The 23089-nt window shown below is 43.5% G+C and overlaps 10 protein-coding genes and 1 non-coding gene across 11 annotated transcripts; 7 read left to right on the forward strand and 4 right to left on the reverse strand.

The window, feature by feature from the left end:
- Window positions 1-95: 95 nt before the first annotated feature.
- On the forward strand, window positions 96-482 carry V1514DRAFT_319475 (uncharacterized protein; the record flags this gene model as incomplete). Its single annotated transcript, XM_066925941.1, has 1 exon — window positions 96-482. The coding sequence occupies one exon, from the start codon at window positions 96-98 to the stop codon at window positions 480-482; it is 387 nt and encodes a 128-aa protein (XP_066784038.1).
- Window positions 483-1813: 1331 nt separating this feature from the next.
- Window positions 1814-2800, forward strand: V1514DRAFT_329321 (uncharacterized protein; the record flags this gene model as incomplete). The annotated part of the gene is made up of 2 exons (XM_066927326.1): window positions 1814-2027; window positions 2280-2800. Coding segments are annotated over exons 1-2 (624 nt in total), but the record flags the coding sequence as incomplete, so codon positions are not given.
- Window positions 2801-4195: 1395 nt separating this feature from the next.
- V1514DRAFT_t32 lies at window positions 4196-4277 on the forward strand. The gene has a single exon. It is a non-coding gene; the product is annotated as a tRNA-Ser (tRNA).
- A 110-nt stretch (window positions 4278-4387) lies between these two features.
- Window positions 4388-6143, reverse strand: V1514DRAFT_329327 (uncharacterized protein). Its single transcript, XM_066927327.1, has 3 exons — window positions 5975-6143; window positions 5850-5902; window positions 4388-5762 (listed from the first exon to the last, which is right to left on the reverse strand). The coding sequence occupies exons 1-3, from the start codon at window positions 6080-6082 to the stop codon at window positions 4700-4702; spliced, it is 1224 nt and encodes a 407-aa protein (XP_066784040.1). The 5' UTR covers window positions 6083-6143; the 3' UTR covers window positions 4388-4699.
- Window positions 6144-6229: 86 nt separating this feature from the next.
- On the reverse strand, window positions 6230-7482 carry V1514DRAFT_329330 (uncharacterized protein). Its single transcript, XM_066927328.1, has one exon. The coding sequence runs from the start codon at window positions 7182-7184 to the stop codon at window positions 6537-6539; it is 648 nt and encodes a 215-aa protein (XP_066784041.1). The 5' UTR covers window positions 7185-7482; the 3' UTR covers window positions 6230-6536.
- A 130-nt stretch (window positions 7483-7612) lies between these two features.
- Window positions 7613-8640, forward strand: V1514DRAFT_329331 (telomere stability and silencing-domain-containing protein). Its single transcript, XM_066927329.1, has 2 exons — window positions 7613-8070; window positions 8133-8640. Exons 1-2 carry the CDS (start codon window positions 7667-7669, stop codon window positions 8536-8538), a joined length of 810 nt encoding a protein of 269 aa, XP_066784042.1. The 5' UTR covers window positions 7613-7666; the 3' UTR covers window positions 8539-8640.
- Window positions 8641-9875, forward strand: V1514DRAFT_329333 (scaffold protein Nfu/NifU N terminal-domain-containing protein). The gene has a single exon (XM_066927330.1). It carries the CDS (start codon window positions 8719-8721, stop codon window positions 9568-9570), a length of 852 nt encoding a protein of 283 aa, XP_066784043.1. The 5' UTR covers window positions 8641-8718; the 3' UTR covers window positions 9571-9875.
- A 1800-nt stretch (window positions 9876-11675) lies between these two features.
- V1514DRAFT_39265 (SPOC like C-terminal domain-containing protein) lies at window positions 11676-13567 on the forward strand. The gene is made up of 4 exons (XM_066930001.1): window positions 11676-11782; window positions 11838-12689; window positions 12758-13298; window positions 13374-13567. Exons 1-4 carry the CDS (start codon window positions 11744-11746, stop codon window positions 13427-13429), a joined length of 1488 nt encoding a protein of 495 aa, XP_066784044.1. The 5' UTR covers window positions 11676-11743; the 3' UTR covers window positions 13430-13567.
- A 14-nt stretch (window positions 13568-13581) lies between these two features.
- Window positions 13582-15234, reverse strand: V1514DRAFT_329343 (uncharacterized protein). The gene is made up of 4 exons (XM_066927331.1): window positions 15128-15234; window positions 14586-15060; window positions 14337-14527; window positions 13582-14281 (listed from the first exon to the last, which is right to left on the reverse strand). Exons 2-4 carry the CDS (start codon window positions 15036-15038, stop codon window positions 13705-13707), a joined length of 1221 nt encoding a protein of 406 aa, XP_066784045.1. The 5' UTR covers window positions 15039-15060; window positions 15128-15234; the 3' UTR covers window positions 13582-13704.
- Window positions 15235-15739: 505 nt separating this feature from the next.
- V1514DRAFT_319485 (uncharacterized protein) lies at window positions 15740-21038 on the forward strand (the record flags this gene model as incomplete). The annotated part of the gene is made up of 5 exons (XM_066925942.1): window positions 15740-15751; window positions 15842-15988; window positions 16051-16300; window positions 16356-20906; window positions 20971-21038. The coding sequence occupies 5 exons, from the start codon at window positions 15740-15742 to the stop codon at window positions 21036-21038; spliced, it is 5028 nt and encodes a 1675-aa protein (XP_066784046.1).
- A 251-nt stretch (window positions 21039-21289) lies between these two features.
- On the reverse strand, window positions 21290-22329 carry V1514DRAFT_319486 (uncharacterized protein; the record flags this gene model as incomplete). The annotated part of the gene is made up of 4 exons (XM_066925943.1): window positions 21290-21784; window positions 21882-22031; window positions 22098-22162; window positions 22218-22329. The coding sequence occupies 4 exons, from the start codon at window positions 22327-22329 to the stop codon at window positions 21290-21292; spliced, it is 822 nt and encodes a 273-aa protein (XP_066784047.1).
- Between the last annotated feature and the right edge of the window lie 760 nt (window positions 22330-23089).

Consider the following 23089-nt stretch of genomic DNA (forward strand, 5'->3'; position numbering starts at 1 on the left):
CAGAACCCATCCCGAACGTTTTCCGGATTTCCTGTACATAGTGCAAGGCATCATAACCACGAGAGGAGAAATGAGCTTGACTAGAGAAATGTCGAATGACATGCTCTTTGCCCGCTCATGACCACACGGCTAAGAGAAAGGCACCTCCACTTCAGACTTCCTCTACAGACTCTACCTCTGAAGCGACAACGTCTATCACCCCATCACCCCCGGTTAGGAGTGCTTCTGACATCATCCAGTCTCTCGCAGATACTGCGGCCTCTGAGGCCTCTGGCACGAGAGACGCTCCTGTTCGTCCAACGCCAGCTCCAGTCACGACTCCTTGTGCCATATTGCCTCCTCCTTTCAAGATTCCGCAACCCACGCGACGGCTCTCATCACAGTTTCCGCCTGGTATCTCTCCTTCCACTCCTTCGGTAATCGCAAACCCACACGGGGTCAGTCCGTTGTCTCTACCTTCTTCATGCCCGCAGAGTGGCTAGCAAGTAGGGCTCCTCGAGCCGATCGCCGAGTATGTGGTGTTGTTGGGTCTTCTGGGAACATTGTAAGATCATGTGTGTCACGGTGTCAACCGCTCCACACGTGCATTCTAATGGGCGACCTGTAAGACCGAATCTTTGGTAGTGGGCACCATAGTGGCCATGCCCAGTGCGTAGCTGGACTAACCAACTGAGCATAGCACGGTGACCTCGGAGGAATGTGCAGAATGGGAGCTGCCCAACCTTAGTTTGCACCTTGAGGTCTGGGTTCATGTCGCGATAGCGGGCACCCGTAGTGGCAGTATCGAACTGAAACTGCCAGGCGCGCATTAACCACAGATATGTTTTTAAACCGCAGTTGCGCCGTTTGATCACTTATGTCAGTTGCCATTCCTCACGGAGAATGATACACGGGACGTGGTTGGGCAAAGTCGATGTCGCTTGTCAGATAGCTGGACATTATGGACGACTCGAGCAATTTGGCGTACATGATGCGCTATTGTCAATGTAAGCCGCTGAGCGACCAGCATGATCCCTAATTCCGCATGAATGGCGTAAATAAGCATGGTCTTGAATGCCCCTAATGCTCGCCTGATAGCCCTGTTCTGGGTGACCTGTAGTTTCTGGAGTTCTTCCTATGTAAGGTGACGATAGCAAATGTTGAGGCCGTATTCACATATGGGTCGCGCACAACTCAGGTAAAGATTTCGTAATTTAAAAATACTCTTGTTCAGGCGCGATCAGCTGAGCATGATGCCTGTCAAGACCCCACCCGCCCGAACATAGAAGCAGCACAACAAGCGAAACAGGATTTCCATCGTAACCTGCACACAGTCCAAACCACTCAGGTCTCTGTCTGATCCGGACATCTGGAAAGTCCAGCGACATCTACACCCCCGGCCAAACACGCTAACGCCAGAGCTAACGCCACCTGATGCACAACCCGCAAGAGTAAGCGACGCACCATCAGTAAGGGCCTGAAGCCAGAGCTCGACGTTCGAGAAGTCGCGCTGAAGTCGAGGCAAGGTGACGCTGTTGAGAAGTGACAACATCTGGCCTTGTTCACGACGGTCGTCAGACGTCAAAGTGGCCCGCGAGCTAAGCAGAATGTAAGCCGATTCAGCGGCAACCGAAGCAGGAGAGATGATCAGCCCACTAATAATGACATCCACAGGCTTCCATGCCGTAGTGGTGCTAGAGGCCGTAGAGGTCGACGGCGCCTTTAGAGAAACGTCAGGATCGTCAGAAGAGCGTGTCTTTGGATGCATGAACGGATCAATAAAAGAAAAAATAGCGACTTTGCCGGTGTGCAAAAGAAGCGAAGGCTCATAACCTACTGATGCTGCGTCGCTTGCTCTTACGGGTTGTGTGTTTGATCCTGGTTTCTCGCAGGCTTTGGTTGAACGATACTCTGAGCTTTCTCTCCCGTTCCGGGTCCAAAATCTATGGCTGTCAAAACTGCGACAATCGACCACCTTCGATTCGTCGCACACTCAGACTTCGGCCTCGGCACTCCTACAGACAATTTCTTGAGCATGCCGTTGACCAGTTAGCCTATGCACCTTCTGACTTGTACTCTCAGGCGTTGGCGTTCCCTCATGAAGGATCTCGTCTTCTTGACTCCCTGTCGAAACTCGAGGCCTTAAGCTAACGACTGCTCCTGTATTATCCAGATTTTTGTTCGCTTCCTGAGTGCGCTTGGAACGGTCTTCTCTGGCACAAGCTGTGTATTGCTGATCCTGAACTTGCGGCTACCTATGCACATGTTTATCCGCTTGGACTAACTTGGTCTACCGTCAGGAAGTTCCTCATGTTTCGCGCGGCTCGCACTCCCAAGAAGCACAAAGTCAAAAGCGAAATTGTCAAGTCAAGTTCAGGATAGTGATAAGGGTAATGGTCCGGGTAATGCACAGAAGCTGGCGCAACACTCTGTCAAGGCTGTGAAACATGAGGTGGAATTAGATAGTGGTAGCACTGTGCATGTAACTGGTGATAATACATTATTGTCCTCATATCTGTCTCGTACCTCTACTGTTTGCCTCGCGGACAATCGTCGTACCTCCACTCTTGGCTCTGGTTCTCTGCGTCTCACTGATGGTTCTGTAGTTATCTCACTTTCTGATACCCTTCATATGCCTCAAGCCCAGACATTGATTTCTGTTTCTGCTCTTGAGTCTACTGGCTGGCTCGTAGATCTGTGCACCGGTCATCCTATCACGGCTACCAATCCGTCTCTTGGCCTTGTTATGTGTTTTTCTCGTTCTGTTGGTCGCTTGGTGCCCACTGCACTTCGTCGAATTTCTGCTTCTGTCTCCGCTGTGGTTCCGTCTACCGCTTCCTCTCCTGCTTTGTCTGCGACTTCGGCTGCCTCTGATGATCTATCGCTCCCACCGCTAAGTTAATGGCTCTTCATCATCGAAAATTAGACAATAGGTTATGAGCCCTCAGCACAACCTCTGGATAGCATGAGCGTACTGACCTATTACGCCGCAGCGTGCTTCCTGAAAAACGACAAGAACGTACTGAACCCATCAAACTGGATCCATTCGCCAATGACTGGCCCTCGCTAACCCAAGCCGAGCTGGGTGCAGCGCTTACAGCAACACCCAACCACACAGCTCCGGGCCCGAAGGGTCTTCCAGGTATTGTCCTACGACAGGCTGCAAAGAGTCGCCAGGTCTCGATTTTTTCTTCTTATGAAAGTATGCGTCCAACAAGGGTATCATCCCATAGCTTTCAAACACAGACACAGTCATACGGTCATCATTCAAAAGCCCGCCAAGCGAGATCGCACCCTACCCCGATCCTACCGTCCCATTGATCTCCAGATGGTCATCAGCAAAGTCCGCGAGCGTGTAATCCACAACCGACTAAAGTATTTGATCGAGAACCTCCTACCGGCTACCCAATTTGGCAGTCGCAAAGGCTACAATGCACCTGATGCCGTATCGTCCATCCTACATGCAATGGAGACCCGCCCATGAGGTTCTTCTGATGCTTGATGATTGACATTTAAGGAGCATTCGATAATGTCAGTCATCGCATCCTCCTCGAAACTATGGCCGAGATGCACTTACCGGCCATAGCTCGCCAATGGGTCCGTTCATTTGTAACCGGTCGTACCAGCCAATTGATCTTGAATGGTCGACTTGGACCACAGTTCAATGCCCTAAGCGCCATTCCCTAGAGCTCACCTTTATCACCTCTACTGTTAATATATTCTACCCCATTATACTACGCCGTGGCAGATGCGGGTGCATGTGCATATGGCAACGTGGATGATATCACAATATTGACCATCGGCAAACCACAGACGAATGCTCACAGGCTCACCTCAATTCTTCAGACACGTGTTCAATGGGCCACGAGTCGGTCAACTGCTATCGACCTTGGTGAGAAGTTGGGATACATCCACTTTCACACACAGCGAGCCTTCTCCCTTGACTCTTCCGGATGGTACCTCACGCTTGACACAGCCAGGAGTCAAACTCTTAGGCATCACCCTAGATACTCGCCTCACATTCCGGGCGCACATTAACAACCGCATACGCTCTACTAGAGCTGTAGTGAATCTGCTCAGCCATCTCGGAGGATCCCAGCACTGCCGTTAAGAGCTTCGCATTGCAAAAAAAAAAAAAAATATGACAAATTATTGACTAAGACGTTTTGAGTGATTATAATGTTTCAGCATATTTAAAATAAATATCACGTGACAAGGCGCTGTGGCCGAGCGGTTAAGGCGAGAGATTAGAAATCTCTTTCCCTCTGGGAGCGCAGGTTCGAGTCCTGCCGGCGTCGTTATTTTTTTAATTTTTTTCAACCAAACCAAATCATGCATACATGACTAAAACTTTTGACGAGAAAAGGCCTGAGCAACAATGCCTTATTCCACAATGAAAGTTAAAAAGTTAAGACTGTCAATAAAATACATTGATCTGAAGCAACAACAACAAAAAAAACTAAATGTCATGTAATTTTCAAGCTATGAATAAGCACGACGATTTAAAACACAAACAAAATGCAATAGTTGAAAACAAGCGGTTTAAGGAAGAAAAAAAAAAAAAAAACTCGCGCCCGACACCCTTACTTGACATTCCAAAAATGAATATCAAAATTATTAATCTTTGAACCAAAAAAAAAAAAAAAGAAAAACACCTAAAAAAAATAATGAAATGTTGAATTAATATATTTTTAAAAAAAAAATTGTCATGGCATTTTTTTTATTCCTCCCAGCCATCCCCCCACTCGTCGTCTTTGTCATGCCCATTGTTACTACCACCAACGGCAGACGTGGACAAAGGGACAGAACGTCCGGTAGATGAAGCCTGTTGCTGAGATTTGGCATTTGAAAGGCCAAATGCACGTTCAATTTCGTCATTGTCATCGATTCCCAAATCATCAAACAATGTGGCAAAGTTCTTGCCATTTTTATCGTAATCATCTGATGACGAATGAACGGATGAATAACCTCGCCTGGAAGTTCGCGAAGGGTTTGAATTTGCAGCAGCGTATTGTTGACGGGCATCAGCGGTGAAAGTTTGGAAAGTTTCGACCCCGTACCTGCCGGTTTCTTGCATTTTTTGCCCAAACTGCATCATGGCTTTCCTAGTATTTGCACCGAGATCAGATTCAGACAATGTTTTAACATTTGGCTTAACAAATTGTTCGTTAACTTGGGAAAAATTCTTTTGAACCGTGGATGAAAACAATCCAAATCCTTTTGTTAAAGAACCGATCGGATCCTTAGTGAAATCATCCACGCTGAGAGAATTGGATGATGCAGATGATGCAGTAGGCGTATTACCAAATCCGGCATACTTGCCACCTTGAGAAGGCGGCAAGTTATCCGGACGGGAAAGGTTATCATGACCGAGTCTACTGAAATATGCTTCATTTTTTATTTTTTGAGCTGATTTTTGAGCCGCTGATGGTGAGGAGGATATACCGGTTACGGCTGCTGCCGGTGATGAAGTTCTTGATGCATGAATAGAAGAAGGCGGGCCTGACAATGACGACGAAGACGATCGTGTTTGTGATGGAAAACCATTAACAGTTGACCGCACCCATTCTTTGCCTTCAATTGCAGCCGTAAGTTTGTCCTTGTAATCTTCAGCGTAGGTAGAATTGTATTTTTCGCGAATGGATTGCGCAGGCGTCCAACCTTCAGCTTCAAAGAATTCTCGCGCCGGCTTGTTCCCACCAGCCTCCATGCGTTTCATCTCATCAGGCTTAAATTGATCCATGGTAATTGATCTGATAAAAGAAATGTGCACTCCCAAGCCACTGAAAAAAAAAAAAAAAAAAAAAAAGCGTTTATTAACAACCAATAGCCACACGGGAAACGTGGGTTAAATAAACAAGGAAGCTTACCGGTGCTGGCCGGCACAGTCCAAACAGATGAAGATGCCAAACTTTGGAGACGCCTTTTTTTAAAAAAAAAACAATTAGAAACGAGTCATGTTGTCAAGTATATTAAAAAAAAAATGGTTTCTTACCCATTGTGGAGCAGGTGCACCACAATCAAAACAGGCCTTGTTTTCGTCTAATTTTTGAAGCTCAATGAGCCGTCTTCGATTGTCGGGATCAACAGACCAGTCAGGCATTTGTAATTATTAAAAAAATTGCTAATATATATAATATATATGTATAGAAAATGATTTGAGGTATGAAGGAGACATAATTTAATTGTTTAGCATTGTAATAATAAAAATCTATAAAGACAGGCCGGGTAAACATGAGTAGAATAAATATAAATTTGCCATACGAAATTCGATAGTTACGTTACTATCGTTATGTATTATATATGTACCCAAGATCCAACAATTCAAAGCAGAAAAAACAAATACAAAAACATTTATCGATAACAGCATAATCACGACAAAAATCAAAAAATAAAAATAGAAATAAAAAAATCAAGTTTGCTATAGCATGAACGTGACAGGATAATAAAAAAACAAACAAACCCCAGTTATTTGCAAAACTTTTTTTTTCTCATGATCCCAATAATCCCACGCCTTTCAAATTAGTAGTAGTAAATAATATAGAAATAAGATGTATTCATGACGAATACTTGCGCTCTAACGTGGTTCTGTCGGCAGATTCTCTTCTCCGACTCTTGGACCGCGAATGTGACGACAACCTGGGCTCCCTGCTGCGAGATCGAGAAGTGCCACTAGAAAGACGCCTGCCCATCCTAGTAAAAAACCCGTCGTTTTGATCGGTCTCGTTCAAGCGAGGTAACGGAGACACGGGCTCATTTTCTATTTCGCCGCCATGCTGGCCAGTAGCAGCAGCAGCGGCAGCGGCGGGGTCGTCACCTTCAACAATGATGTTGCCAGATCCGCCACGGCCAATCTTGAAAACGTCGCCACGCCTGACCTCAAACGCATGGTCGACCTCCTTTAAGTACTGGTCCGGGGTCATGGTGGCCAAGTTGTCGATCGGTTGCACGTTTCCGTAGCCACCGCGACCTCTATGAAATGTCTGCTGCGGTGAAGTAAAGACCTGAACAGGAGCGGGCGAAAAGTCAGCCTGTGGCTTTGATGTTACGTTGCCAAACCCACCGCGGCCATAGTGGCGATACTGAGTCTGAGGAAGCTGGTGCTGCTGGGGTGGTTGGACTCGAGCAGTCTCAGCTGCCGGAAACTGTGACTGCTCCGACTGCGACTGCGATGGCGACTGCGGCTGCGACTGCGACTGCGACATGAAGCGCTGGGAGAAAGTAAGGTTCTAGTTAAATGTTGAAAAGGCTGGAGAAGGTGCTGGAGTTGGCTAAGTTGACGATCCAGCGACTAACTCCCGTGTTGCACTTTAGTTACACTATTAGTTGCCCGGCCGCCCAGACATTTGGTTACCGCTTTGAGCAAACACGTGACACGTCTTGGCTGCGAAAGCGGCGAGCCACCGGCCATTGCATATGGTCTCCGCCGTGGGAATTCCTCGGAGTAAAGCAGCATGAGCCAGGAATGAAGCAATTGGGATACGATCATGTCGACGACCGCTGACAGGATGCACTGTATTGACTTGTGTCGATGAGCTATGTGGTGGCTTGCCGCATAAGTGCGCAAGTGTAATACGTATTTGCGGCGTCATGTGCGCCGTTGCCGCGGGCACGAGATAAATTGATATCGCTCTAACAGTACAAGTGTTATGCCCTACCATATATGCTCAACTGCAACTGCTAAGCAATGATCAACGTCTTGGTTACGGATCCGCTGGGTGGATTACCGCTTAACCTGCGTCTTTCGGCAGATTGTGCGGTTGCACATGTTTGGGCCAGCGTGTATGATCGGCTGCCACCGGCGCTGGCTCGTGCAACTACCGTTACTCTCACGTCTGGCCGGCCGCTGCTGTCGACCACGGCAACGGTATTGTCAGACCTTCTGTCGTCGTCCGGTTCACCCGATTTTGTCACGTTACAAATCACTCCGCTCATACTTGGTGGCAAGGGTGGCTTCGGTTCTCAGCTTCGAGCCCAGGGTGGCAGAATGGCGGCCCGAAGGAAGCGTGGCAATGCTAACGCCGATGATGCAAATGACAGTTTCAGAAACCTGGACGGACGGCGCATGCGCAGCATTCGACAGGCACAACAGTACGTGTTCAGCCGCGGTTTTTTTTTATTTTTTTTATATTCTGACAGTTGGTTTTTCTCAGCTTGGCAACATTCCTGGAGACCGCGCCGCAGCGAATCAAGCAAGAAGCCGAACAAAAGAAGCAAAGACTGCTGGCTTTGATCAACACTGAGGATCCGGCATCCAAGATTAAGTTTGACGATACCGAATTCTTGGAACAAAGTGAGCAAATGATTGAAGATCTCAAACGCATCGTCGGCGAATCTTATTCATATCGCGATGAGGACGAAAGTGATATCGATCTCGATCTCGACGACCACGACGACCACGCCAACAACGACAAGCAACACTTTTTGTCTGCGCCGTTATCTCAGCAAAGAATACCAAAAGTTGCTGCCTTCTTTGACGATGATCTAGGCAGCGATTCTGATGAAGACCGGCCCTCATCGCCTTCCAACAGCAGCTCCAGCTCAAGCAGCAACACGTAATTTATTAGTAAGCACAATTAAATTACTATAAACTTGTATATTAGTTACCCGGTCAAGATACATATTACACGTTTTACCAGTGGCGAAACGATCAATTACATCACGACCAATTCCTTTCACAAGTTGCCACTGCTTTGTTTCTAAACTACGTGGCTTTACTAAAAGTTGTAATAGATCATTATGACCTCTTCATGTATTGCTGCCCAGTTGCTGCGTGCGGCCTCTCGACGAGCATTACGCTCTCACAACGGCACTCGCTATTTGTCATCAACACCCGCTACCTTCACCATTTCCAGCATCATCGGTCATGACCTTAAGCGGCAAGGCGCATCCATAAACAGGTCATGGTTGCCATTGTCAACTGGCAAGATTATGCAATCAAGGTCATTGTTTATTCAAACCGCCACGACTCCGAACGACGACGCGCTCAAGTTCATGCCGTCGACTCGCATTCTTCCGGAAAACGCTCGCACGGTCGAATTTATCAACGGCAGGGAAGCTCATTCCTCACCATTGGCTCGCAAGTTATTCACGGTTGATGGCGTGCGATCGGTCATGTTTGGTCCCGATTTTATCACTGTCGAAAAACAATCCGACGTTCCATGGGCCGTGCTCAAGCCTGAAGTATTTTCGTTGCTGACCGAATTTCTCAGCACCGGTGCAAAGATCTTGCTCGAAGACACGCAAATTAATGAAGATACGATGCCACAGGAAGATGATTCCGAGATTGTAAGCATGATCAAGGAATTAATCGATACCCGCATTCGACCCGCGATTCAGGAAGACGGCGGCGATGTTGAGTACAAGGGCCTGACTGAAGAAGGCGTGGTGCAGTTAAAACTACGAGGCGCTTGTCGCACTTGTGATAGTTCGTCAGTAACCCTGAAGAACGGTATCGAGGCCATGCTAATGCATTACGTCGACGGCGTCACCGGCATTGAACAAGTTCTTGACCCAGAGGAAGAAATTTCGTTGCAAGAATTTGCAAAATTCGAACAAAAGTTGAAGCAAGCAAAATCTGATTCTTTATGAGAGCTTGTATATATATATGTATAACTGGATACTGAATACATCATAAATTTGCATTTACTTCGCAGTTCATCAAGTCACCAAAACTACGAAAGAATTTTTCTTTTTAAAATAGTTCTTATATGGCCAACCTTTAGAGTATTTTTACATCAGCATCAACATGAAATTAAAACATAAGCTAAAACCTTGAAAAGTCATGTGGAGGAATAGTTTTCTTGCGAGATCGTGCCCATAACCACAATAGGCCTCCATGGTGAACAGCCTCTAGGGATTGCAATATAAAATTTATATTCTACAATCGCGTTAGCACTAAAACCTGTGAAATTTTTGTAAACTCGAAAACATGTAACTTTCTTAGATAATTACGAAATCATCATTTAGAGTCAAATTTCATCAATTTAAATATCATTTTTTGTTACAAACTAGAGACCCATACTTTTTGCAAGAACCTTCTACCCAGGTTAAGTTAGGTTTGTAACTTCATGACGAAGTCACTCAGCAAAGTAAGATTTTATTCAAGACCGTATCTAAAACAGTCATTCGGTGTCAACTTTTGGCCGGATGCAGCAAAAACGTCCACTCTATCACCTAGGTTTCAAACGCACAAAAGCCATGTTCCTCTGGCAGTAACCAGTAATACTGGGTGGATAGCAAAAAAAAATTGTGCAGATAGACGTTTCTTAATTCATGAACTCCTTATCAATTGTTTGCGATAATGCAACAAATTAGAACCTTTTTTTTGTAGGCAGACATACATTGGTTTACCAACCGATCACGTCGCGTCCCATACCAGAAGTTCCCTGCCAACGCTTTGCGGCGTCGCATGTCTAGGACGCATCGGCTTAAAGTCGAGCGCGGCTTTGAAGACGGTATCTGTGTTTGACCAAGCTTCTATATTCAGATAAGAGCATGTGCTCATAACCCGGCCAATCAGCTGACTCCGCCTCCAAACACATCAAAAACGTCATGAAAAACGTCATGACCCTTGATTATGCAGTCAACCTCGTCTTCTCGTTCATTCGTCGTGTCATTGAGGTGAGCGACCGACTGGTTATACCCTGCCTATACTTTGACCGGGTGATATCACACAAATGACGTCAAAAAATTTCTGATCTGACAAACCAAGAAGACGCTCGCTTCCGTCCATTGGAACTGCGCTCGACTTTAAGCCGATGCGTCCTAGACATGCGACGCCGCAAAGCGTTGGCAGGGAACTTCTGGTATGGGACGCGACGGGTTCAGTCTCAACATCACGCACAATAGACAACTCACGATGCAGCCCAGGGGTATAATTACAGGCCACTTCGTCGCTCACGTTCACTTGTTTCGCCAATGGAGTTGACGGCAGCACCGATTCGTCCTTGATGATGGCCTTAATGAGAATTTCTAAAATTTGTTTTTTGTAGTTTTTAGTTAATTGTTATACGCACTTTCAACTTGTTTTGTATTAAACGTCACTTTCACGTACGAGGTAAGACTATGCTTGACCGTTTTGAAATGTGTGGCGACAATGTCGTCAAGGTCAACGCTTTCGTCTAACAAGTATGTGAGGCCATCATCAAACTCCTCGTCAAAGTCCAAGATATACCTAGCTAAAGAATTACTAATTGCTGGCAGATATTACCTAGTAAAATCGGTCAATTGCTCAACTGTGACCCGATTACTATCCTGGGCCTCGATCTCCTCGGTCATCGTCACGTCTGTAACATCGGACAAAAGGTGTCTGGCTCAAGCAGTATTTGGACCTGTGGAGCCAAGAGTGCCAATTGTAAGTGTCTGCTGCCTCACTATTCATCAAAACCCAGATGCTCTTAATGATCTCGATAAAGTCCGGAGTCCCATCATTACCGATCACAAGGTCGATCTGCAACCTCTTCTTTCCAGCTTTCTTCGCGTCCACCGACCCGTTCGAAATCCATGCGAATTTATGATTGCCATGTTGTCTCTTCCTATAAATTTTAACCGCAACGTAAATTGAAGATCCCGATTCTATATAGCATGGGTTGCGGCCACGTTCGTGCAGTGGTCGTTCGCATTGTGTTGGCTTTGACCATTCTGGATGACGTAACTGCTGGAACTTGGAAGGGCTTAATTAAACTTACCCGGCCCTTTTACAGTCGTATATACCAGTTATTGTTATACGGCAGAACGGCCTTGAGTAATTGGAGAAAACACAATGGCTGATCCAGAATATGACGATGTAGTTGATACGTTTGTAAGTTATCTTAGTTTTGCATAAGGTATGATAAACTCTAATTGCTTAATTAAAGGATTACAGAAACGAAAAGGACGCGATCCTATTCTGCATTGAAGTCTCTCCCGTGACATTGCAGAAATTTCAATCATCTGACGGCGAAGAAACATGTATTGCGAGAATTTCACTCGAGGCTACGTACAGAATGTTACAGCAGCGGATAATTTCACAACCAAACGATGCTGTGGGCGTACTGCTCTATGGCACTCAAGAGACCACCGATTCCGTCTACGACGGCTGTCACATGATCATGAGAATCGGCAGGCCGCATGTAACAGAGATCAGAAAGATTAAAAACATGTTAGAAGATGCAGAGGAGTTTGAAAGACAATTGAAGCCGTCTCATGAGTCCACCTCAATGGCAACTGTTTTTTTCTGTGCGGGCCAACAGTTCATGACGACCACTTCGGCATACATGTTTCGACGGATCTTTTTACTTACTAGTAATGATGATCCGAATCCTGAAAATGCAGATATAAAGAGAGCAGCCCGTACGAGAGTGCGTGATTTATTAGAATTAGGCATTCGAATAGAGCCGTTCTTTTTTTCAACACCTAGGCATGCTTTCGATATTTCAAAGTACTATGCAGATATTATTTACACAAATATTTTCCCGAATGCCTCCTTAGAAGAAATTAACATGATTCCAATTTTGACTACGAAAAGTGTTGAGCTTTATAAGCAGATCAGAGCTCGTCAAACCCCACAACATGCCATTTTTACAGTTCCACTAGAATTGGCGCCTAATTTTGCAATAAGTGTCAAGGCTTATGTTCTTTATAAGCGATTGGAGATTGCAAATTCGAAGTTTGTTTACATGGGGGGTGATGCGCCGGCGATTGCTCGCGGCAAAAGACATTATAGAGAAGTAAATCATTTTTTTTAAAATCGTTTAAAAAGTTGCCAAATTTTTTGACATGTCACACGTTTTTATAGGTCTCTGAATTTAATGACAAATCTGCTGGTGCAAAAAAATTGAGTAAATCTGCAAAAATTGAGCAAACACAACGTTTAACAAGTGGATCTGCACCGGGTCCTTTTATTAAAAAGAGTTCGATTAAGCGTGGATACAAGTTTGGCGGAGAGATTCTACCTTTTAGTGATGAAGAACTAGTACGAATTCGAGAAGTTGAAAAACCAGTGATACGAATTCTTGCGTTTAGGTCTATAGATGAACTGCCTATGCATTACAATACTCGATCTTCTTATTTTTTGTATCCGACCGATGAAGATGTAGTAGGATCTGTTCGCACGTTTGCAGCGTTGCACCAATCGTTACTTAAAAAAAAAAAATATGGCATTGCTTGGGTTGTGTCTTCTGTCAGAAGTCCGCCCATGTTGGCAGCGCTTGTTGCCGCTAATGAAGAAAAAGAGGAAATGGATGGAAAATTTTTACAGAAGTCACCTTCAGGGATATATCTCATTCGACTGCCATACGCAAACGATATTCGAGATCCTCCGATAGAAAGTGCTCCTAATGGTATGAGCGTTTTTACTTTGAGCTTTAATGAAACGAATGACTAATTTTTTTTTTTTTTTTTTTTTCCTTTACAGTTCCAGATGAATTTACTGATCTGGCACGGAAAGTTATTAAAGAACTTCGATTGAAAAAGGGGTATTTACCGGAAAATTTCCCCAATCCAGCTTTGCAATGGCATTACTTGATATTACAAGGACTTGCTTTGGAAGAAGAGCTTCCAGATGAGCCACCAGACTACACAAGACCAAAATATAAACAGATTAATGCAAAGTCTGGATCGGCTATTACTGAATGGAATAAATATTTACAAAATATCGGCAAATAATACAATTTTGTATTTTTCTTTTTTATTAAAACAAAAAAAAAAAGGTTGGATTTATTTTCCTTTATTCCAACCCATTCTCTAAACTTGATACTCTTCGGTTTGCACGATTGGGGCTTCTTTCGTTTTTGCAGTTCCAACACCGACAACACCGCCTTCCTGGTTCTCACCAAGCCATGGCTTTATAGCTTCACCTTTCAAGGATCGAATATTGCAGTTATAGAAAACCATGCCCCCGACAGTGAACACAAAACCGACAGGGTATAGCCAAAACACGTAATATCCAAAGACCTTAATTCCAATGATTAAACCCCAGAAATCCGAGGTCAACAGGGATAGGTTATAGAAGGCAGCTGACGACATGCGAAACAAGATTGGAGCCGTGCAATAAAGGAAGAACAAACAAATCGTGTACCCCACGAACCATCCTGCCATTTCGCGACTCCAGTCGGCATCTCTAACCGATGAGCGCTCAAAGATGGCAACTTGCACGCCATTGATGATTGTACCCCAAAATCCCATCTGACCAAGAACTTCGTAAATTGGGCGCTTCGAAACAAGAAATTCCTCAAACGTGTTTGTGATACCGTAGCACGTCGCACCAAGCAGTACAAAGAGGTCTCCCTTGACCATGTCAACTGCTTGATAGTTCTTGTCGCTATGCAAATTAGAAAATTGAAATGCACAAAAAAAAATAAAAATAATTTACTTACGTAAGAAGATCACCAATAACGACGAGAACCATGCCAGCGATGCAGATGATGATTCCAATGACCTGCGTCCAGTGATAGCGCACCTTTAAAAACAAAAATGATAGAATCACAACAACGCCGATGGCCCAATTGTCAAGAAGTTCGGCACTAAGTAAATTGGTGTATTGATAGGCTTTGACAACAAAGTAGTTCTAAAACCCAAGTCAGCACGCATGTCTTCACCGAGGTTTGAAAAAAAAAAAAACTTACTCCTTCCACATCGGCAAAAGCCAAAAGAAAAAACTTCCAGCCATCAAAAAATAAAAGTTTGCCAAATTTTTTGAAGCCATATCGATATATGGTATATGTCGTAAACACCACGTTCAAAAGCGCATAATTAAAGAAACTCTGAAACGCAGAAAAGTTGACATTGTCATCAACCAAAAACGTAGTAAACGTGTTTGTTGCAACAATAGACAACGACAACAACTGTCCAAGAATCAAAATAACCCAAAATCTCCAGGTTAGAATAAATTGAAACGGCTTGAGCAACTTGCTAGGTTCGGCCGGTTCTTCAAACTGTGGATCCTCGCTCTCAGAAGAGGCAGAAACTGCAGCAGATTTTGAAAGTTCTAACGATTCATTGCTTTTTTCACCCTTGGTGGGCTCAGTAGCATAATTTATCGAAGTAGAGAATGGGTTGGGATTAGACGAAGAAGCCATGACAAAAAATTAGTATGCACTACTAAAAAACGCCCGTTTATTAGTATATAACCCACAACCGCCAACGTCAAAGACCTTGCAAGACTTACATATACACAGTTGGTTCTCGCCTTAGAAACACGAAAGAAGAACCAACGAAAGGTCAATCGTGTTTGTTCAATGGTCGCAAATACTGCGGGACGTGTGTATAATAAATATATTATAATGAACAAAGAAAAAAAACCTTTTTAACAATGGGAGGCAAAAAAAAATTTCTTAAAACTGACGTTGCCAAATTAAACTTTAAATACGCCAAACTCACTTTAACGTTTGCATTAAATATTACAATTACAACTTTCAAATAAATCTTATTGACATAAAAAGTTGTTTTTTTAAATGTAAAAACGTGATATTAAATAGATTCTTGTACTGCAAAAAATTAAATACGTACTGGGCAGTGTTATTAAATCATGATAGATTTCGCTAATTTCACGCTGGCGGTTTAACTCGTATTGTACTAGGGTTGGGGTTTACGCGCTTAGACGTCGTTGCGATCACCGTCCAAAACGTAAACAAAAAAACTCTTGGGCCAAAGAGACACATTAAAATCCAATCAATTCGGCATTCTAACGAATAAGACTTGTTTGTCAACCATTCATAAACTTTAGACTTGTAGCCGCTTATTTCAACTAAAATCCTGGCAAGATTTATAGAATTGAGCAATGGCGAACAAGGTACGTTTTCAAACGCAGCCGCGGCATTTTGTGGCTCCGTACTCATGTTATGTTCGGGTTTGTTTAATTAACCAATTCTCGAATTAAAAGTCATCGAATCCGGCTTTGGATTCTGCAAATGATACTCGCGATAATGATTTGGTCAATAGGCTGGCTCAGTTTGAAGATCAGGTCAATGACGTGACTCTGGACAACCAGCGATTACTTAATGGACGTGGGCGTGTTGTCTCTGGAAAGGTTTGCAATGATTTATCCATAAGAATAAACGTTTGCTGATTTTTTTTTAAAAAAAATTTAAGGAGAACCATCCTGAGTCCGGTCTTTTGAAACAAGGAATTTCTCGCAAGCAAAAAAATGCAGCACCGAGACAGCAAAACCTGCAATTCGCTACAGACATCTCGCAAGGATTGCTTGTGGAGTGCAGAAAATTACAACTTGCAATAACTGAACGGGATGAAAAGCTTAAAGAATTTGATGCTCAACGACAGCGCTTGGAGTCCACTGTTGAGAACCTGGAAACAAGAGTAAAGCAGTTGGATGAATCTGAAGGTATAGTATTTGTTGCACTTTCTTGATTCAATGCTTACGAAAAAAATTTCTACAGAGCGATATAAAGAAGAAAACTGGAATCTGGAACTAAAAATCCAGGAATTGCAATCAGAGGCTTCCAGTACTTCCGACCGATTGTCTATGATCAATCACGAGAACAATAAAACTTTGCAACTTTATACTGCTCAATTAGACATTGTTGAACAACTAAATCAACGCGATGAAGACCATAATGCAGAGTTGGAATCACTTCGTCAAAAATATGACAGCGATTTATTACACCTTGAACAGACTACTGAAGCACTACAAACCGAAAACAATAAGTTGCAACAATCTGTTGACTCACTCAAAAATGAACTGTCTTCTCGACCTCTTTCAGGTATTTTTGATTTCCATAAATTAAATGATAATAATTCTTCCGGAAATGACCACGAGGATGTTGCATCTGAACCACATACTCCCGAGCGTTCTCCTCCAATGTCCCCAGTAAAACAAACTCCTGCTCATCATGCTAGTCTTGAAGGAGAAACCCTTAAAGCGTCTCTTAATCATGCGCACAGAATGATTGGAAATTTGAGAAACACAGTTCACAGAGAAAAGACAGAGAAAATGGAATTGCGAAAACTTCTTTCGGATGCACAAGACGAGCTTGAAAGCCTAAAAAACAAGTCAACAAGCAAACGAGCTAGCTCCAGGATTTCTCAGAACGTTAGACGCAGCGTCACATCTCTTTTAGGCACTAGTGGACGTCGATCGCAATACAAGGTCTCTAATGATGCAGAGCAAGAAGATGTTGACTGGGAAACGTTTAACGGACCGTCTGTAGGCGAAAGATCTTTATTGGTGAATGAACCGTCAGTTTCCGAAACTGAAGGGTTTGAGACTGCGAATGACCAACCCACTGATGACGATTATGGATCTGATAAAACAGAAACTGATGCTTACCGTACAGGTGTAGAGTCTGTTTCTGAATATTATGATGCCGAAGACGTTGCTACAGAAACAGAATCAGATAATCGAAGTCCGACAAAGTCACATTACGTAACAGATGATGATGATGAGGTTATGGGATCTAACTTGTTTAGATCAAAGCTCCGCAAGGCTTCGGCAAAGCGTGATAGTGGAAACTTCAATACCCCTCAGCCATTGTTTAATGAGTTGGCTTCGAGCCCGATTACAAAAACTCCTACCAAAACTCAAGTGAAGCTACACAATGACATTGGAGTGATGACTGATCCATGGGAACCGAAGACTGTTGAGATTGTCAAGGAAGTACCTGTTGAGAAGAGTTTTACGGTCGCATCACTCGTTGCTGGTGCAACCACGCTTTCTATGGTTGCAATTGAAAAGAGCGAATATGATGCCATATTGGACTCTCAAAAGATTGCTGAGACAAATGCTGCTGAAGCATTATCTGATTTTAATTCTGCCACTGCTAAATTTCAACAAACGGAGCAACAACTTCAGGAATTATTGCATGCTCCAAGAATAGTTACTCCGTCGACCGTTTTAGAAGATGCAGAAAAAATGTCAATGAAAGCTTTGCCCAATGCTGAATATGACGGTTTAATTAAGGAGCATGAACTGGTTAAGACCGATTTGCACGACATACAACTCAAATTTACTGAATTGGCAAACAAACCCCGAGATGTTACAGAGGAGACATTGACGGCTGATGCGACATTACTGTCATTTGTACCATTGTCCAAACTGGCTCATTCCGCCCTTCTTGCTGAGCGCGCTACAGCTCAAACTAAAATTGCCGAAGATGATGTTTTGATCAAGGAACTACAAACTAAGCTTTTAGACTCAAACTTACAATATGGAGATCTAAAGGTCAAAGCAGATAATATCCAAGCTGAGTATGACACAATTCTTGTGAAGTCTCAAGAACTTGAAAAGCAGAATGAAGGTCTTGTTACTAAATTAAATGAGACGAGTTCTTTATATGAGTCTGCTTCTGCAAACGCAGAGCAAACAGAGAGGTTGTATCAGGCATTGGTGGCTGAACAAGAGATTCTTACTGCTCAGATTGAAGACTTAAGGGCAAAAAATGAAGCTAACGAGGCTCTTATTGTCGAGCTTCAGTCGAAACTCAAAGCTACTGAGGATCAGGTTTTGGGCTTACAGGCAAGAGCTGAGGAGATAGAGACTGAACATGAACAAAAGTCAAAGGCCTTGCCGACACTTGCTGCTATCACGGCAGGAGCTGCAGCATTGTCGCTTGTCACGGTGGCAAAGAATGAATACGATAGCTTATTAAAGGCGCGAGATATAGCGAAGAGCGTACCTTTTATTAAGTCTGGATCTTCTTGTATTCCTCTTGATCAAGTAAAATACGACAGTTTGGTACAAGAACGCGATGTTTCGAATTCGAAAATTAATAGTTTGCTTTCAGAAAATGCTAAGCTTGTACACGCCAATGAAAGATTGGCTGATGTGGATGGTATAAAGCAAGCAGCGGTCGCGTTGTCTATTGTTCCTTTGGACAAGGATGAATATGATTTGCTGGTTGAAGAGCGTGACACTGCTCAACAGAATCTGGCTAAAGTTCAGTTTGAATATGCAACTTTGAGTCAGGAGTCCCAAAAATATGCTACCGCTGAAGGTGTTGCTTCTAGTGCTGCCGCTCTATCCTTGGTTGCCGTATCCCAGGGCGAATATGATGGTTTGGTGAGTGAACGCGATGCAACAACTGCGCAGCTACGTGAAATTCAAGAAAAATATGATACTTTGATTGCAGATCATGAAAAGCCAGCGACGGTGGAGTCTGTTTCTCAAGCTGCCTCGGCGTTATCACTTTCTACATTGCCCAAGGAAGAATATGAAAATCTAGTCAGTAATGCGGCTTTGGCGCAAGAAAGAGCGCAACAGATCCAGGAACTTACAGAACAACAAAGTAAGCCGCTGTCTTTGGATGTCGTAACAGCCGCTGCTGCGTCTTTGGCGATTGTGCCTCTTGCCAAGGGTGAATATGATTTGCTGGTTGAAGAGCGTGACACTGCTCAACAGAATCTGGCTACAGTTCAGTTTGAATATGCAACTTTGAGTCAGGAGTCCCAAAAATATGCTACCGCTGAAGGTGTTGCTTCTAGTGCTGCCGCTCTATCCTTGGTTGCCGTATCCCAGGGCGAATATGATGGTTTGGTGAGTGAACGCGATGCAACAACTGCGCAGCTACGTGAAATTCAAGAAAAATATGATACTTTGATTGCAGATCATGAAAAGCCAGCGACGGTGGAGTCTGTTTCTCAAGCTGCCTCGGCGTTATCACTTTCTACATTGCCCAAGGAAGAATATGAAAATCTAGTCAGTAATGCGGCTTTGGCGCAAGAAAGAGCGCAACAGATCCAGGAACTTACAGAACAACAAAGTAAGCCGCTGTCTTTGGATGCCGTAACAGCCGCTGCTGCGTCTTTGGCGATTGTGCCTCTTGCCAAAGGTGAATATGATCTGCTGGTCGAAGAACGTGATGCAGCGAAATCTCGAGCACAAGTTGCTGAGAGAGATCTTAAAGAGTTACAAAGTGCTAGTCGGAATGGACATACTGCCGAAGCTCTGTCTGCGGATGCCGCAGCATTGTCGTTGGTGACACCGTCGCAGACAGACTACGACGACTTGCTTAGCAAAGTTCAGGCGTCAACTGCGCCCGCTTCCGTGACAGCGGAAAAATTGAAACAGGATGCGTGGTCGTTAGGCTTGATTGCCTTATCAAAGCATGATTACGATGACCTTGTTGAACAGGCCAAATCTAAGAATTTTGCTAGCGACAGTGCAACAGAGTCATCTGTTGCTATATCTGTTGCTGGCTCTGAACAAATTATGGCGAACTTCCACGAGAAGGATCGCGCGGTCAGTGATAATGAGGTGCCGAATTTTCAGAGTAGGCCGGCTGCCATATCTGCGCCGGTAAGTGCCAGTGCCGTACGTGAGCGATACAATGCTGCTCAGAGCACGTCCACGACGCCAGAAATGATTGCTGCCATTACGCAGACTATGATTGGCGAAGATTTGTACAAATACACTCGCAAGAAAGGCCGGCAATCGATTTCGGGCACACGTCATCGGCGATATTTCTGGGTGCATCCGTACACGCGAACTTTATACTGGAGCGAGCGTCATCCATCCGCAGGTGGTGAAATTAAAGCAAAGTCTGCGCCGATTGAAGATGTCAAAGTTGTTGAAGATGACAACCCATTCCCTCCTGGACTTTATCATAAGAGCCTGGTTATTACTACACCGAGCCGGATTCTTCAAGTAACTTGCCAAACCCATGAGCGGCATGAGGTTTGGTACAGCGCGTTATCGTTTTTGCTTCTGCGCACGAACGATCCGACTACGGTTACAAGAAACGTGGTAAATGAAGCCCATGCAAGCAATGACCGGTCTAAATTCAACACTCCGTCTCTGCGGTACCACAGTCGGCCGTTTGGAGGGCCAACTAGGCACGCGAGTGTAAATGGTGCAGGCTCTGCTCATCATATAATAATGGGGCCACCACCTGTGAGGTCAAGAGCTTCGGTTAGCACCGCTGAGCTTGAACGACAGTTAGAAAGGGAAGAATACGAAACCGAGGGTTTAGAGAACGTTCGCGTTTGCTGTAATGGTGAGTTTATGAAAAATATAAAGATCGAGGCTTGGGAAGGTTTTTGTTTCTAACAAGAGTATAGGAAAGCATGATGTGTCTTCATTAAATCATAGCAGCAGTCATCGAAGTCTGAACCTTAGGCCAAAGTAATGATTGTTTTTTTTTTTTGTTTTTTCGTTTGATTATATCACGCTCGGTTTGATTACAATTTCAATGGTAATTTTTTTTATAAGTCGCTCGTTTAACCTATGTCACTCGTTTGTCAAACATTATCACTCTTTTAGTTTTTTTTTATTTTTTTTAATGAGTTAATAGTTGAGTTTTGGATTGTTATACCATGGTTTTTGTGAATGATTATGCTAAGTATTATGGAATATATTGTAATGTAATATGAAAATTATTCATCTAGACGTACGCTGCGGTGGTTTGCCAAGACATAGTAATTTGCGACGTTGGAGTTTTGACGAAGATGATAGTGGTTGTTTGGTGAGGACTGATGCTGGAGGAGTCAGCGGCGTAACTGCCACTGTTGGAGTCTGAACAAGACATAGCGATGACAAAGTAGCTAAATAGTCGGTATCAAGCTTAATTGAGTCACCTTGAGACTTTTGAGGAGAGTGATTAAACGATGGTCTGTTTTTCTTTATTGGAGGTGATGAGACCGAATCTGGAACCCGACCATGGCCTCCGTAGTCGTCATCATCGTCGTTGTCATCTGAGAGCTGTATTCGTTGTTGTGTCCGGTTCTTCAAAGATTTTAAGTGCGGTATTAGTAACGGTTTGGGAGGCACGTATGGCCTTATTAATGGGGACGACACTGTATGATTTGAAGTATGATATAAATTAGATACTAGCCGACTCGGCTGTAAAGGTGTAAACGGTAATTTAAGTGGTGACTTTTAAAACCAAATTGCAAGTATTAGAAAAAAAAAAAAAATCAAAAACGAACTATACGATCAATGGATAAAATTCAAAAAAAAATTGTAGGCATACCTCAATTGATGATTTTCGCTTGCGACGAATAATTGGCGTAATGTCTTGCCGGATCGTTTGAACCGCGTGTTCAATCAAGACTAAATGTCGTTCCAGTTTTAATTCTTGATTAACTTGCAAATTGCAAACCGATGTTAAGAACGAGCTGTCCTATATATCATCATCATACCAAGTTAAACCGAGAGCTTGCTAACATGACTTAACCATGATTCTTACAACTAAAACTTTGTTTAAATCGTATAACATGGCACGTTTATTAAAAATGTGAAATTTTAGAATGCCTTTGTCAATCAGTATGAACAGGTCCAAAAAGCCATTGCAATATGAAAATCGCACCATCATTCCATCGTTTCGATTTCTGTGTTATCTGGGATGTCCATAACACTTCATATATTTGAACATCAGACTCAATTATTGATTGGTCACCATTTTGATCCCTATTAGCCATTTTGTTTTTTTTTTGTCGGAATTTCTCCTCTTTCATCCGCTAAACAAAACGCGTGTTCAATATGTAAAGAGTGCATCTCGTGTTTGTACTTTTGTTCGCCGCTCATTGGGCTAGGGTAGGCTTTTCAGGTTAAAATGTAGATTCATTGCTGTAAAACAATTAACGTATACGACACATTCAAATGAAGTATATATATAACTAACAATTTACACATTTAGTTTGCTTTATTTACGTTGTATGGATTGCATTTTGTCCAACGAAAGCACTTGTCCCAACAAAACTCATTTAATTTCCATGTAAATTTGCTTGTTTTAACTATTAAAACAAAAAATCTTGGCTTTAAAAAATCTTCAACAAGTTAACTCTTTGCCAGAACCAGAGTGGCATATCACGTCACTTGTAGATAGTAAATGTTGATTGTTTACGAATTTTTGGCGTTGTCTCGTGTTTGTTTACACGATATGCTTCCAGCCGGATTTGCAAACGCGCACAACGCCATTTTGTATTACTTGAGCGCGCCCGCCCGTCTTTCTTTCTTCTCCATCATTCCAAGTTCAGTTCACATTACGTTCACACAGCCATACCAGCAGCGTAATCTTGAATTAAACAATATGGTCAAAATTTTTTCAATTGTTATTTTGTCTGAAAAAAATGGAAGCGGCCAAGCGCTCCATTCACCAAGTCGGAGACAGTACGTCAGGCACCTTGCTTTTATTCTGTATATATAACTAACCTCATTTATTCTAGAAAATAACAGAAA

This window comes from Lipomyces japonicus, assembly GCF_038497905.1.
Source record: "Lipomyces japonicus strain CBS 7319 unplaced genomic scaffold V1514scaffold_14, whole genome shotgun sequence".
Classification (NCBI taxonomy): domain Eukaryota; kingdom Fungi; phylum Ascomycota; class Lipomycetes; order Lipomycetales; family Lipomycetaceae; genus Lipomyces; species Lipomyces japonicus.

Bases quoted from the DNA above. Each gene is read 5' to 3' on its own strand.
- V1514DRAFT_329327 (XM_066927327.1), bottom strand. From the start codon at position 6,082: ATGCCTGACTGGTCTGTTGATCCCGACAATCGAAGACGGCTCATTGAG. The intron at 5,903-5,974 runs GTAAGAAACCAT...TTTTAAAAAAAG, and splicing joins GTGCACCTGCTCCACAATGG to GCGTCTCCAAAGTTTGGCAT. The intron at 5,763-5,849 runs GTAAGCTTCCTT...TTTTTTTTTCAG, and splicing joins GACTGTGCCGGCCAGCACCG to TGGCTTGGGAGTGCACATTT.
- V1514DRAFT_329330 (XM_066927328.1), bottom strand. From the start codon at position 7,184: ATGTCGCAGTCGCAGTCGCAGCCGCAGTCGCCATCGCAGTCGCAGTCG.
- V1514DRAFT_329331 (XM_066927329.1), top strand. From the start codon at position 7,667: ATGATCAACGTCTTGGTTACGGATCCGCTGGGTGGATTACCGCTTAAC. The intron at 8,071-8,132 runs GTACGTGTTCAG...GGTTTTTCTCAG, and splicing joins AGCATTCGACAGGCACAACA to CTTGGCAACATTCCTGGAGA.
- V1514DRAFT_329333 (XM_066927330.1), top strand. From the start codon at position 8,719: ATGACCTCTTCATGTATTGCTGCCCAGTTGCTGCGTGCGGCCTCTCGA.
- V1514DRAFT_39265 (XM_066930001.1), top strand. From the start codon at position 11,744: ATGGCTGATCCAGAATATGACGATGTAGTTGATACGTTT. The intron at 11,783-11,837 runs GTAAGTTATCTT...GCTTAATTAAAG, and splicing joins ACGATGTAGTTGATACGTTT to GATTACAGAAACGAAAAGGA. The intron at 12,690-12,757 runs GTAAATCATTTT...ACGTTTTTATAG, and splicing joins GCAAAAGACATTATAGAGAA to GTCTCTGAATTTAATGACAA.
- V1514DRAFT_329343 (XM_066927331.1), bottom strand. From the start codon at position 15,038: ATGGCTTCTTCGTCTAATCCCAACCCATTCTCTACTTCGATAAATTAT. The intron at 14,528-14,585 runs GTAAGTTTTTTT...CTTGGGTTTTAG, and splicing joins CTTTTGCCGATGTGGAAGGA to AACTACTTTGTTGTCAAAGC. The intron at 14,282-14,336 runs GTAAGTAAATTA...TAATTTGCATAG, and splicing joins GTTATTGGTGATCTTCTTAC to CGACAAGAACTATCAAGCAG.